Raw genomic sequence first — 15,390 nt, 5'->3', positions numbered from 1 at the left:
TACAGTTTTTATTTCGTTTATGTGCCAAAAAAAACATTGTGTATAGTGTACATATACAAGTGAAAAACCTTCCTTGAAGTAAATAATCTCGTCATTATAGCAAAATTAGAGAATAGCAAAAACTATTTTCGCATTTTGTTCTAAGAACATTACAATTTTCTTGTACATGAACGGTAAATTTTGATCTCTCTTATGTGCCAAAGAACAGTGCACATGTTTGTAGTGTGGATATACAAGTGAAAAACCTTGCTTGACATAAATCTCGTCATTATTGCAAAATTACACAATAGCAAAAATTATTATTGCATTTTTTTTTTCTCAGAGGATCACAATTTTCTCGTAGAGAAAGATACATTTTGACCATTATCACACACAAAAAATGGAAACTTCATGGTCATTTCCTGTTGGAAAAGTAACAACAAAGTTATAATTAGCACATTCATTTTCTAAGAATTTAGGCTGTGTAATGATAGGTTGCAGCCAAAGGGTTGAAGGAAGAATAGTCTTTGTTGAAATTTTATCCATTTTATGTAATTACAATTATTATCCAGTAATAGTGATGAATTTTTGACAGTTTTTGTTCATTGTAATGGAAGCAGCTGATGACTGAGCATTGGTACAGTGAAGGTAAGTCATCCTGTTGGTGGTAGACATTAAGATTAACACCAGGGTAGAGTATCTGAAGTATAGTGGAAGTTGAGAGAGGTGGAAGGAATGATATAATGGAGGTGGTAAAGGAAGAATCAGATGTACAGTCAGAGTGTGAGGTGGGTGACAAAATACTGGAGGTGGTAAAGGAAGAACCAGATGTACAGTTAGAATGTGAGGTGGGTGACAAAATAATGGAGATGGTAAAGGAAGAACCAGATGTACAGTTAGAGTGTGAGGTGGGTGACAAAATAATGGAAGTTGTAAAGGAAGAATCAGATGTACAGTTAGAATGTGAGGTGGGTGACAAAATATTGGAGGTGGTAAAGGAAGAACCAGATGTACAGTTAGAGTGTGAGGTGGGTGACAAAATAATGGAGGTGGTAAAGGAAGAACTAGATGTACAGTTAGAATGTGAGGTGGGTGACAGAATGTTCCTCAGTGACAATGAGACTGTCCTGGACACAGTGTCCTCAGCTGAAGTTAAGCAGTTTAGATGTTTAGAGAGTGGTAAAGCATTTGCTTTTAAGAACAGTCTTATCCAGCATGCAGTTGTTCATTCAAGAGTGAAGAATTTCAAGTGTGATGAATGTGGTAAACAATTTACAGATAAGAGTATTCGCACCAAACACCTATTAATTCATTCAGGAATGAAGAATTTCAAGTGTGATGAATGTGGTAAACAATTTACAGATAAGAGTAATCTCACCAAACATCTATTAATTCATTCAGGAGTGAAGAATTTCAAGTGTGATGAATGTGGTAAACTATTTCCACGGAAGGGTGATCTCACTAGACACCTATTAATTCATTCAGGGGTGAAGAATTTCAAGTGTGATGAATGTGGTAAACTATTTGCACAGAACCGTGATCTCACTCAACACCTATTAATTCATTCAGGAGTGAAGAATTTCAAGTGTGATGAATGTGGTAAACGATTTGCACAGAAGGGTAATCTCACCAAACACCTATTAATTCATTCAGGAGTGAAGAATTTCAAGTGTGATGAATGTGGTAAACTATATACACAGAAGGGTGTTCTCACCAAACACCTATTAATTCATTCAGGAGTGAAGAATTTCAAGTGTGATGAATGTGGTAAACGATTTGCAAGGAAGAGTGTTCTCACTCGACACCTATTAATTCATTCAGGAGTGAAGAATTTCAAGTGTGATGAATGTGGTAAACTATTTGCACAGAAGGGTGTTCTCACTCGACACCTATTAATTCATTCAGGAGTGAAGAATTTCAAGTGTGATGAATGTGGTAAACGATTTGCACAGAAGAGTGTTCTCACTCAACACCTATTAATTCATTCAGGAGTGAAGAATTTCAAGTGTGGTGAATGTGGTAAACAGTTTGGTCTGAAAAGCAATCTCACCAAACACCTATTAAATCATTGTAAAGGGAAGAGTTTCTAGTGTACTTAATGTGGTAAACAGTTGACTCAGTTGATGTCATCTGACACTGTTTAATTCATTAAGGAGTGAAGAAATTCAAGTGTGATGAATAGGGTGAACAGTATTATTATGATCTCTCCAGTGTCAGTTCAGGAGTGAAAGAATTTGAAATGTGATGACTGTGTAGAAAAAATTCGTATTCACTTGGCACCTGACAGTTCATTCTAGTGTAAGAACAATTATATAGTTATGATAAATGTGGCAAAACTTGTTGAAGAAATTAGGTTTTAACCAGGCAAGGTGCCATTCACTAACAAGTGAGGGAGAAGACATGTTTTATCTCTTAGGCTGGATTTTTTTTTTTTTTTTTAAATAACGACAGAGGAAGGAAAAACAAATGATTAAAAAAAAAGATAATCCATACACCAGCTTACTGGTGTCCTCTGTTCATAAAATATCTGTAACAGTCAGACTTAAACAGCTGTAGGTTTAAGTTTGGAGGGAAACATCTCCGGGAAAGTGAGTTCCAAAGAGATACAGTTCGGGGAATGAAACCGTTCTGATAGGCAGAAGTTCTGCAATATGACTGAATGACATTCCAGTCATGAGCGCTACCAGATGCCCGTGTAGCACGAGGGAAGGCATGGAGAGGTGGCAACATGGATGCAACTTCGTCTGAGCATTTGCCATAAAAATCTTTGTAAAATAATGCAAGGGAGGCAACATTCCTTCGTACTTGTAGGGGAGGTAGTTTATATGTAATGGCAGGGTTGTTAATAATTCTAACAGCCTTGTTCTGAATTTTGTGTAATTGTTTTAATGCAACCTCTCCACATCCATTCCACAAGGGTGAGCAACATTCAAGCTGAGAGCGCACGTCTATCTATCTATCTATCTATAGCCCGACGCCCTAATCCCATAAAGGGTGGCCGCAGACAAAACGCCTCCAAGTCACTCTGTCACCCACCAATTGACTACCCTCCCCCCAACTCACCCCCCCCTCCCTCATATACCTCTCAACTCCATCCCTCCACCTCATCCTCGGTCTACCCCTCCCTCTCCCTCCCTCCACCTCACATACACCCTCTTAGTCAGTCATTCATTCTCCATTCTCTCCACATGTCCAAACCACCTCAGTGTATTTCTCCTAATCTTTTCAACCACATCCACATCTACCCCACAACGTTCCTTCACTTCTTCATTCGTCAACCTGTCCCTCCACGTCACTCCACATGCTCCTCTCAAGTAACTCATTTCCACTGCTCTCACTCTTGACTTGTTCCCCTCTTGCAAGGTCCACGCCTCGCTTCCATACGTCAGGGTAGGGATCACAATACCATCATGCAGTGACTTCTTAACTTCCATACTCACCTCCCTATTTCTCATCACGGCTTTCAGTGTACCAACAACCTTTCTTCCCTGCTGTACCCTTTCACGTACTACATCCCCCAAAGTTCCATCCTTACTCATCACACTACTCAAGTACTTGAATGCACGTGACTCTTATAAATTACAGCTAACTGCTCGTCTGTAATGGAAAATATTTATAAGTGGATTGTAGAAAAAAAAAAAAAAACTTGAGTGCATTGGTCTGTAGAGCGCCTTTAGCTACTATTGGTACTTGTGGCAGGCCACCCCTCATGTAGCATGTCATATGATCTACTGAGGCAAGACACCATTAACCATGAGGGATAAAATAATATGAAACTCTAGATACAGTAAACCTTTAATATACTGAACCCTCTTTCAATGAATTTCAGTTTTAACGACCACTTTGAGTTGGCCGAACGTTCTTTTAAAGAACTTTGTTTGGTACAGTAATAGAATGGATGCGCAGGAAATACCTACCAGCATCGTGTCCCCCCCACACACACACACACACACTGTGTGTGCATTGAACACATGTTTAATATACATGTAGCTGTTCTGTACTGTTTGCATTGCTATACTCTGTTAGGTAATACAGTACAATATTTACTGTAATGTAACAGCTGATATACAGTGAGTTTACCCACACTTTCCCTGTAAATACCGAACAACATATGTACAGTAGTGTATGGGCAATGTACAGTATAGTGCAGATTTGTATTGGTTTTCAATGACTGTGCCAGTGGTGGAATGCAGTTTATGTTTAATGTACATGCAGCTGTTCTGTACTGTTTGTTTTGCTATTCTCTGATACGTAGTATTTAATGTAACAGGTAATGTACAGTGTCAGTTTTCTTTACCAACACTTTCCATGTAAATACTGAATGACAAATGTACGTAGATTTATCTGAGGTCTATTTGCAGTCTTTCATTGCAGTGCAGTTACTCCCAGAAAGGTAAGAATAAAAACATCAGTTAGTAAATAGAGCATTTATTGAGAAAATAACCATTTAGACCTACCTGTATGTTACTGTGTATGAGTTACGGCCAAACAGTGCTGTATATTTAACAGTCTTTGTTCGGTAAAAGCCACAACGCCTGGGAAATTACTGAACAGCATGGTGTTCGGCTGTAATGTCAAGGGTCTGGTACAAATTAGTTGATTATATTGAGAGTGCACTGTATTAGGAGAGGGCTATTCACCGTGATAGTTGTACAGGAGTACAGCGCATTCATTTAGTACACAGTAAACTGGGCAGCAAGGTACACTATATCCTGCACATCTGTACACAAAAATATTGTACATGTATGTATTGTTGGTCTATGGTTAGCAGCTTACCTTTTTGTATGACATTTTATTATGAGATAATTATGTCTAAGCACATGGCAAGTGCTCCACCTTGTAGTGAGAGTAATCTTTGTTTTCACTTCACTGGGGCAGGTCTAATGGAACACAATTTTTAAGGTACTTTTGCCTCCTCAAGCTTTATTTTTGTCATGGGGAGGGGGGTACTTCAATTGCAAGTTAGAGCATGAGCTGGGTGCTTGCATCACTAATGTCAAGTATCCCGTGAAAAATATTGGGCAGAAATCAAGTAAGATATGTCACCATTAATAGCATTAGTACATGATATGTTTGTGGTGTACATTTTTCACCGACAGTGTATTCTTTCACCCAAATTACCATGCACAAGGAGATGTGCAGTATAATAGGAACACCTTACATCCAGCTAAATGCATGATAATATGAAGGCATATAAACAGAGGGTATGATGGAACTTGGCAGAAGGGCAAGGTATGATAAAGTTTTAATAGCTGTGAAAGAAAAAGACCTGGGAATCTGTTGAAAGTATTTTCATTCATTCATCATCTAATCTTGTGTTACCCCATGAGGAGCGTAGGAGTGCAGGGCTAGGCACGTTGGTCCTGACATTTAACCCGCCCCATCCTGGCAGATTTTTAATCAGTGACTTCCCCCAATCCCAGCAGATTTTCAATTTTTTTTATTTTTTTTTACTAAAACCTCCGCTTATTATGAGAAACATTGAAAATTCAAAGAGAAATCGCTCACCTGAGGTTTAACCCCTAACAGGAGGGCGACGTTACGTAACGTCCGTGCGTGAGGAGGGCGGGTGACGTTACGTAACATCCAGCCATTTTCCGTCCTAATTTATTGGTGAAATTGGGTGATGAGGCATCCTTGTCACCTACTGTCCTGCCCTCAATTCTCCCAAACCTTGAAACAAGTAAAATAGAATATCTCTGTCTGTCTGTCTGTCTCTCTCTCTCTCTCTCTCTCTCTCTCTCTCTCTCTATATATATATATATATATATATATATATATATATTTGTATGTATAAGTTGTAGTGTTATATTTGTTCAAGTAAAATAGTATATACGTATGTAAGTTATATTGTTGTAAGTGTTCAAGTAAAGTAGAAAACACATACATAAGATTTTGAAGACAATGAATAGTGTAAAGAAAGCATAAATGATAAATATAGTGTTCAGTGGTGAAGAAAAAGCAAATGAGTGAATAGTTTGCTAGCCTCCCCCGAGGCGCGCCTGGTGATTAGCTGCCTGCCCGCTCTTCACCCTCACTCCCCTCCTCCTCCCACAGCCAGCAGAGATGTATTACTGCGCATGTAACACCTCTTGTCTTCGTTTTTTAACCATTTTCATCGAATTATGCATGTTTATGCTTATTCCTTGATACTTTATTTTTCCAAAAATATGCTGCTCCACACGGTGGTATAATTGATAAGTTGCCCACCCATAGGGGGTTAAAATGCTGATACAGGTAACAATACCCTTTCCTCACTGTGTTTTCTATGGGGCCTGGCTCCAGAGAAAACATATTCTATGGGAGGGGTAACTATTTCAAACCACTCATAAATGGTATTTATATATTTATTTGGTAGGAATTTATATGTAGTACAAGAGTTTATTGCTTTTCACACTAATATAGGTGATATAAGCATTGTTTCACTCACCAAACACATTGACATACTGCACCTTTTTTGGCGACATTACCTGATCATCACTTCTTCCTCTAATGCTACATAAACTTTGTCCTCCACATTGTCATCGATTGGGGAATCACTCTGGCCTTGAATTTTGTACCGTGGTGCGACGTGTCTTTACTGGCCAGGTCACTGGTAACAGGTGAGTTGCCGAGACAATGGCGTGCTGGGGGGAGGGAGGTCATGTGGGGTAAGGCATTGCCCCTGCCTGGCATAGGGTAGAGGAAGGTGTCCTGTGTATACGTATCAAAAATCATGTGGGAAATTTGTAAAATGTGCAAATGACAGACCTTACAATTGCGGCACGTTTATAAACATCAACGGGAGTCACAGTGACAAAATGTTTGGACGTATATATACGTCAGTGGGACGCGGCAGGTTAAGATGAGAGTGACCAGCCTCACTCATCCCTGAATGGCATTATGTGAGCGATAAACTCAACCATCCCATGGATAAAAACCTGCACAGGCCCAATCTGATTGGAGCGCCTTAATTACCCACTATACCACCAGGCACCATAATTTGGTTATATGGTTACCACCCAGCATAGTAAATGGTTTCCTGGTGTATAGGAAACCATTTGTCCTGTCACTTAGTGTAGAGTCTCCCATGGACAGAAGGAAGTGGCATTGAAAGTAAACCAAGTTGTTTTTGAGGTTGGATGTGATGATCATTTGTGATGGCTGGATGCCACCAATTGGTGGTGGGTGGGAGCACTCACCATCCACTCACTCGATGTACTTCTGCTGTGGGTGTCTGCCCTTTCCTCCCTTCCTCTTCTGACTTTCTTTTCTTCATTCTTTCCTCTTCATTCTGCCTATGGGTGACTCTACACTGAGTGACAAGCCAAATGGCTCCTGTACTCCAGGAAGCCATTTACTATGCTAGGTGGTAACCAAATAACCAAATTATTGTACATGGTGGTTTAGTGGGTAATTTAGGTGCTCCAATTGGATTGAGCCGGTGCAGGTTTATATCCAATGGGTGGTTGGGATTTATTGCTCACATAATGCCATGTGGGGATGAGTGAGGCTGGTCACTCATTTTAAATGTCAGGACCAACTTGCCTAGCCCCGGGTTTCTACAGTCCTCATGGGACAACAAAAGATTGGATGATGGATGGATGGATGATGCCACCAATAGGTATTCAGAGTGTGATCTACTATGACACAAGATGTGCTGTGCCCATATTATGATGGGACAGTCATTCACAATGGCATGGCATCACAAACGGGGATTCAGTTTGTGATTTAAAAGTTAGTGCCCATGTTAAGACAGGACAGTCCGTCATAATGGCTTGGTGTCAACTAATTATGCCCAGTCAAGAGGTGACTTGCAGGGGTAGATTAATCACTAGGCTGAATACCTTACAGCCATGGCCCCCAACATTGAAAAAAAAAAAAAAAAAAAATTCCAATGATAAATGATGTAACTACAGTGACTGGCATCACACAAGACCTCATGATGGGGGCCCCTTCCCTGGGTAGGAGCCCCAATATCTGGTTTAGCCAACAGCCCCCCCAAAAAAAGTTCATTTGTCCCTGATTACTTATGCCTTATCCAAGGAGAGGATGTCAGGCCTCAGGACAGGGATGATAATCCCAGGATGGTGTGGGATGGGTCAACCATCTGTGTCCTGGGATGGTACCAATATGCCTGCCCTCAACAGGGTAAAATAAATCCTGGTAAAAGGATGGGCTGCCAATCTGAAGACTGGGATTGGTGGCCCAAGGTTAGGGTTGACCCAACAAAGGTGGGAAGGGTCACTGCTGTAAAGATATGGGAGGGATGCCAGAAGCTGCTAGTCCATCACAGGGCTGAAGCAATGTTTCTGCCTCCATACCTGCCCAAGGATATCCTTGAGGTGTTCACAGGCCAGGAGATGGAGGGAAGTTTAGAAAACTGTCCCAGGGTAGCAGTGGCCAAGCATAGCAAAAATGAGACAGTGGTATCCACCCTGTGGTTGAGCCACGAGTCAGTGTTATCCACACCATGTTTAACCCTTTCAGGTCTCCTGGCCACGATCGTGGCTGTATCAGTACAAGTCTCCTGGCCATGATCGTGGCTGTGTCATTACAAGTCTCCTGGCCACAATTGTGGCTGTATCAGTACAAGTCTCCTGACCACAATTGTGGCTGTATCAGTACAAGTCTCCTGGCCATGATCGTGGCTGTATCAGTACAAGTCTCCTGACCACAATTGTGGCTGTATCAGTACAAGTCTCCTGGTCACAATTGTGGCTGTATCAGTACAAGTCTCCTGGCCACGATTGTGGTTCACCCATTTGCCTTCGACTCAAAACTGTGGCAGGCAGCTAGTGAATGTTATCAGTATTTCTCAACATTGACTCATTTCCTGGGTATTACACAATCCAGTTGAGAAGAAGTAAACTTTCAGACTCCTGGTCATCCTCCTTTTGGGACTTTGGCGAAAGCTTTGCCATTGCACTTGACATCTCAAAGGCTTTCGATCGAGTCTGGCATAAATCTTTAATTTCCAAACTGCCCTCCTACGGTTTCTATCCTTCTATCTGTGCCTTCATCGCTAGCTTCCTTTCTGGTCGTTCTATAGCCGCTGTTGTAGATTGCCATCGTTCTTCTCCTAGATCTATCAACAGTGGTGTTCCTCAGGGCTCTGTCCAATCACCAACTCTCTTCCTTTTATTCATCAATGATCTTCTAAGCTGTACATCTAACCCTATCCACTCATACGCTGATGACTCCACCCTTCACCTTTCCATTCGGTTCCCGCAACGCCCATCTCAACAGTTACTTCAAGAAACAAGGGATGAGGCTATGGCACACCTAATGTCTGACTTGGCTCATATCTCTGACTGGGGTAAAAATAATATGGTTGTCTTTAATGCATCTAAGACTCAGTTCTTACACCTATCAACCCGACAAAATCTTCCACAGGTAGACCCACTAATGTTTAATAATATTCAGCTTAATCCTGCATCATCCTTGAACATGCTTGGGGTTTCATTTACTCGGGACTTATCTTGGAAAGATCATATTACATCTCTTGTAAAATCTGCTTCCAAGAGATTGGGTGTGCTAAGCCGACTCCGCTCTTTTTTTACCCCTGCACAATTGTTGACTCTATACAGGGGTTTTATCCGCCCCTGTGTGGAGTACAACTCTCATGTGTGGGGAGGCTCCCCACATACAACTCTTCTCAATAGGGTGGAGTCAAAGGCTTTTCATCTCATTAACTCTCCTCCTCTTACTGACTCCCTTCAACCTCTGTCTCTTCGCCGCACTGTTGCATCTTTATCTCTTTTCTATTGCTACTTTAATGGTCACTGCTCCTCTGAACTGTCTGCTTACATTCCTCCACCTCTACGACGGGCGCGTAGCACCCGTCTGGCAGCAAACTCTCATCCCTTTTCTGTCCAGCTCTCTAATGCAAGAGTTAACCGTTACTCCCAGTCTTTCATTTATGCAACAGGTCAGCTCTGGAACTGTCTCCCTCTGTCTGTATTTCCTGCTGCCTATGATCTCCAGTCTTTCAAACGTAGTGTGTCCAGGCATCTCAAAATGATCGGATCTTGAATTTGGCTCTCTATTGTATTTTGTTTTTCTCTTGGAGGGAACTGTTACTGCGGGCTCATGGCCTTTGGTTCCTTCTTCCTCGCATAAAAAAAAAAAAAAGATTTATGATTTTAGGTTAGTAGGAGTGTTTTTCTCTCATTTTGTATACAGAAATGCACTGATTTAGGACACCACACACTACTTGCTATGCAGCTTCCCATCATTATTCCTGCTCTTGTATGGTAAGTGGAGCCCTAATATTTTGTAGACAGATGCATATTAGCTCCTTATGCGTGACTGTTACGTTTCTTTCTAATTTACAAACCTTGATTTTTTTTTATTTTTTTTTGTGTGTGTCAAAAATGCAGTTTCTCAGGCTAGAACCAATAGTGACCTGAAAAGGTTAAGCCACATGATGGTGCTATCCAGCCTGTGGTTAAGCCACATGATGGTGCTATCCAGCCTGTGGTTAAGCCACATGATGGTGCTATCCAGCCTGTGGTTAAGCCACGTGATGGTACTATCCAGCCTGTGGTTAAGCCACATGATGGTGCTATCTAGCCTGTGGTTAAGCCACATGAGGTACTATCCAGCCTGTGGTTAAGCCACGTGAGGTACTATGCAGCCTGTGGTTAAGCCACATGAGGTACTATCCAGCCTGTGGTTAAGCCACATGATGGTGCTATCCAGCCTGTGGTTAAGCCACATGATGGTGCTATCCAGCCTGTGGTTAAGCCACATGATGGTGCTATCCAGCCTGTGGTTAAGCCACATGATGGCGCTATCCAGCCTGTGGTTAAACCACGTGATGGTACTATCCAGCCTGTGGTTAAGCCACATGATGGTGCTATCCAGCCTGTGGTTAAGCCACATGATGGTGCTATCCAGCCTGTGGTTAAGCCACATGATGGTACTATCCAGCCTGTGGTTAAGCCACATGAGGTACTATCCAGCCTGTGGTTAAGCCACATGAGGTACTATCCAGCCTGTGGTTAAGCCACATCAGGTACTATCCACTGCCGGATTAAGGGGGGGGCCCAAGGGGCCCGGGCCCTGGGCCACCCACCAAGAGGGGGCCTCCCACCAGAGCAACTTGTGTTCATTTCATTTCGTGTTTATGCATTACATATTACAGCATTGGATGAATAGTCCCCGTTCAGTATTTCCTAACTAAATGTGTCCTATTTATATATTAGGATTCAGGTAACCCGTCTGTGGTGTATGCCATTGGGGGAGTTGGAAAGGGGGCCTCCCTTCCAAGCGGGTCCCGGGCCTCCCACATGCTTAATCCAGCTGTGGTACTATCCAGCCTGTGGTTAAGCCACATGATGGTACTATCCAGCCTATGGTTAAGCCACGTGATGGTGCTATCCAGCCTGTGGTAAGCCACATGATGGTGCTATCCAGCCTGTGGTCCCTTTGAGATTTTCGGCCCTCCACCGATTGTGTCTGTGCCAGATTCACCCTGGCGCACATACAGGTCACCGTCGTGCAGCAATATTTGTACTTAATTGGCCACTGTACACTAACTTTTTATGGTAGACTAATGAATGTGGTACCATTTTAAAGCTGAATAGTTGCTCTTTATCATAGTATGGTTGAAAAAGGTAAATACTGTAGCTAAAAGGCCAATAAGACAAGTAGAAGTTACCCAAAAAGGAAAAATCACACACCCTTCCATAGAAAAATATTTGTAAAAAAAAAAAAAAGTATTAGAGTTACATGAAATTTGATTGCACCATGTCAATCTACAGTAAAGTACCTTTCCATTGACATACAGGTTATGGCAATTTACTTAGTTTTCACAGAGAAAAGCGAAAGCTCTCACTGTCACACAGGCAAATATCCATGCTGGTAATACTGATATTATTCATGTTAGAAGCGAATTTATTATGCATATCTGTCTGATACACTTGTCAGTGTATAACCAAATAGTTCAAAAAGGATAAACAGGATAGTGTATTTAGAACAAGCCCGGATAGGATATGGAAAACATGCAGAAAAAACAATGTTGTTTCATATGACTTGAATTCGAGTCATCAGAATCTCAACGGTTGGATTTACGATGACTCGAAATTGCGTCTTCGGAATCTCAAAGGGTTAATAACAATCACAGGAGCAATAGCAAGAGAATGAAATTTCAGAAGATGGTCACGTGGGTAGTTCTGTCCAAACAAGAAAAGAAAAAATATATATTTCCCTGTGAGTGCCAGATGAATGATGGCCGTTCTCTTAAGTTTTACTAATGCAGGCATGAGTGTGGAAAAAGAAAAAAAAGAAGTGATGACCACCAACCAGGATGCTGCAAGTCTGGCTATGTTAGTGATTAAAGAAGTGGAGTATGACTAGAAAATATTTATGGATATGTACAGTAAGTAGCTTGCCAGAAAGAGAAGTGAGAGCATTTGTTATAAAATGGTCAGAGAACTTAATTTGGATGAGCCAGAAACCATGAGGCTGTGGATATGACTTAGTAAATCCCAACAGCTTCATGTGTTGTCTTGTTTTTGGTATGATTGACAAGTAAGATACCAAAGTGGGGAAGTCTGTGTCCGTGAGTGAGCAGCAGACTTGGATGTAAGCAATAGCTGGTCAAACGAACTTCCAGTGTATAATCCCGTCATGTTTTTCAAATTACATATATTTGTCATTTCATCCATAATCTATCTATCTATCTATCTATTGCCAGATGCCTCAATCCCGTTTGGGGTGGCCACAAACAAATCGCCTCGAAGTCGCCCTGTCCCCCGCCATTTTACTGCCCTGCTCCCAACTCACACCCCCCTCTCTCATATACCTCTCCACCCCATCCCTCCATCTCATCCTCGGCCTCCCCCTCCCTCTTCCCCCCTCCACCTCACTCTCATACACTCTCTTCATCAGTCTTTCACCCTCCATCCTCTCCACATGGCCAAACCACCTCAGTGTGTTCCTCATAACGCTTCCTATCACATCCACATCCACACCACAACGCTCATCCATAATAATATTGTTATATTATGTGATGATTCAACACAAAAATGAGCATTACAATTTATGTAATGAATAGAACATTAGCAAATTAGCACATTTGACTGTAATTAAGGCCTCTTCTGTTTGTACTCATTGATAGATTGTGGGGCAGATCCTGATCTGGTTCAGATTTGAATCCAGATTTTGCTCCTCTGGTTTGTGATAACAGAACAATAGCTGGTTGTAAGCCTGATTTTACCTGTGATGGTTTTCCATAGTTCTGTATGGCCCTGTTGCCATGGATGATGATGATGATGAATTAAACTATCTATCTATCTATCTATATCTGTCTATAGCCTGACGCCCTAATCCCGCAAAGGGTGGCCGCAGACAAAACGCCTCCAAGTCACTCTTGTCACCCACCATTTGACTACCCTCCCCCCAACTCCCCCCTCCCTCCCTCATATACCTCTCAATTCCATCCCTCCACCTCATCCTCGGTCTACCCCTCCCTCTCCCTCCCTCCACCTCACCTACATACACCCTCTTTGTCAGTCTTCATTCTCCATTCTCTCCACATGTCCAAACCACCTCAGTGTATTTCTCCTAATCTTCTCAACCACATCCACATCTACCCCACAATGTTCCTTCACTTCTTCATTTGTCAACCTGTCCCTCCACGTCACTCCACATGCTCCTCTCAAGTAACTTATTTCCACTGCTCTCACTCTTGACTTGTTCCCCTCTTGCAAGGTCCACACCTCATTTCCATACGTCAGGGTAGGGATCACAATACCATCATGCAGTGACTTCTTAACTTCCATACTCACCTCCCTATTTCTCATCACTGCTTTCAGTGTACCAACAACCTTCCTTCCCTGCTGTACCCTTTCACGTACTTCATCCCCCAAAGTTCCATCCCTACTCATCACACTACCCAAGTACTTGAATGCACTCACGTTCTCCATATCCTCACCATCCAACCTCACTGCACACTCTGTGATTTCATTCCTCTCAAACACCATAACTTTACTTTTGTTTACATGAACTTTCAGCTTCCTCCTCCTACACACTGTCCCAAATTCATTCACCAAACCTTGCAACTCCCATTCATCTTCACTCAACAATACTGTATCATCAGCAAACAGCAACACCGGAAGCTTCCAAAGCTCACCCACATTCATTAGGGCCAGCCCTACATCCACTGCCCTACCTTGCACCTCCTTTATAACCCCATCCATATATATATTAAACAGCCATGGAGACATCACACACCCCTGTTTTAGTCCCACATTGAGATCAAAGAACTCACTCAGCTCACCATCCACTCGCACCGTAGCCCTAGCTCCCTCGTACATACTCTTCACAGCACTCAACAATTTCCCCTCCACCCCACATATTCTTAATACCTTCCACATACCTTGCCTATCTATTCTGTCATAAACTTTCTCCAAGTCCATGAAGGCAGCATACACTTTCCTTCCCTTCTCTAGATACTTCTCCGCTAAACATCTTAGAACAAATATCTGATCTACACACCCCTTTCCCTTCCTAAATCCCCCTTGTTCTTCTCCAACTAGCTCCTCTGTCATATGCCTAACCCTATCAATGAGTATTCTACCATATATTTTACCAGTCACACTAAGAAGGCAAATACCTCTATGGTTATCACATACTTCTCTCTCCCCTTTTCCTTTGTACAGAGGAACAATTATACCTGATTTCCAGTCCTCTGGAACCCTTCCCTCTTCCCAAGCCAATCTACACAACTTCCATATCCACTCCACAACAATCTCACCCCCATACCTAAGCATTTCACCACACATTCCATCAATTCCTTTCCCAGCTTAATCTTCTTCATCGCTTCCACTACTTCCACCCTACTGATCTCTTCCTCCCTCCTCTCATCTCTTCTTCTCCCAGCCATTCCCCAACCACTTATACTCACACTGCTCTCACTCTCTACACTCAACAAATCCTCAAAGTGCTCCTTCCATCTCCTCAATTTCTCTCTCTTCTCCACCAACAATCTATTATTCCTATCTTTCACTCCCCTATTATTTCCCCTTTCACACTGCCTTATTTTCTTTACCTCCTTCCAAAACAATTTCTTACTCTCCCTCCATTTCACACTCAGATTCCTCCCAAACTCTTCATCCACTTTCTTCTTACTCTCCTTCACCAGTCTCTTAACCTCCCTTCTGCTCACATATACCTCTCTCTTCTCTCTCTCTCATCTTCTCGCCTACCTCTACTCGCCAACCATTCACCATATGCCTTCTTCTTTTGTTCCACAGCTCGTTTCACCTCATCATTCCACCATGCTCTCCCTTGTACACCCTTGCATCTCCTCCTCACTCCACAAACCGCCTCACACGCTGCGCCTATCTCTTCCATGAATATCTTACATACGTCTTCCACCCCTTCCATCTGTTCTAGCTCATACCTTCCCAATCTTTCTTTCAC

General features: G+C 42.2%; 1 protein-coding gene across 1 annotated transcript in view; it reads left to right on the top strand.

The window, feature by feature from the left end:
* Nucleotides 1-602: 602 nt before the first annotated feature.
* LOC145399276 (uncharacterized) overlaps nt 603-15,390 on the top strand; it is a 72,767-nt gene continuing 57,979 nt past the window's right edge. The window contains exons 1-3 of the mRNA XM_080271952.1: nt 603-627; nt 1,117-1,970; nt 8,172-8,177. Coding sequence (XP_080128078.1) covers nt 603-627; nt 1,117-1,970; nt 8,172-8,177 — 885 coding nt within the window. The remainder of the gene's footprint in view (nt 628-1,116; nt 1,971-8,171; nt 8,178-15,390) is intronic.

Source organism: Coenobita brevimanus, chromosome 48, assembly GCF_032717465.1.
Source record: "Coenobita brevimanus isolate Jiangsu-jjx chromosome 48, ASM3271746v2, whole genome shotgun sequence".
In the NCBI taxonomy this organism is placed as follows: Eukaryota; Metazoa; Arthropoda; class Malacostraca; order Decapoda; family Coenobitidae; genus Coenobita; species Coenobita brevimanus.
The sequence above is the reverse complement of the archived record's forward strand: the minus strand, read 5'-3'. Positions and strand labels throughout refer to the sequence as shown.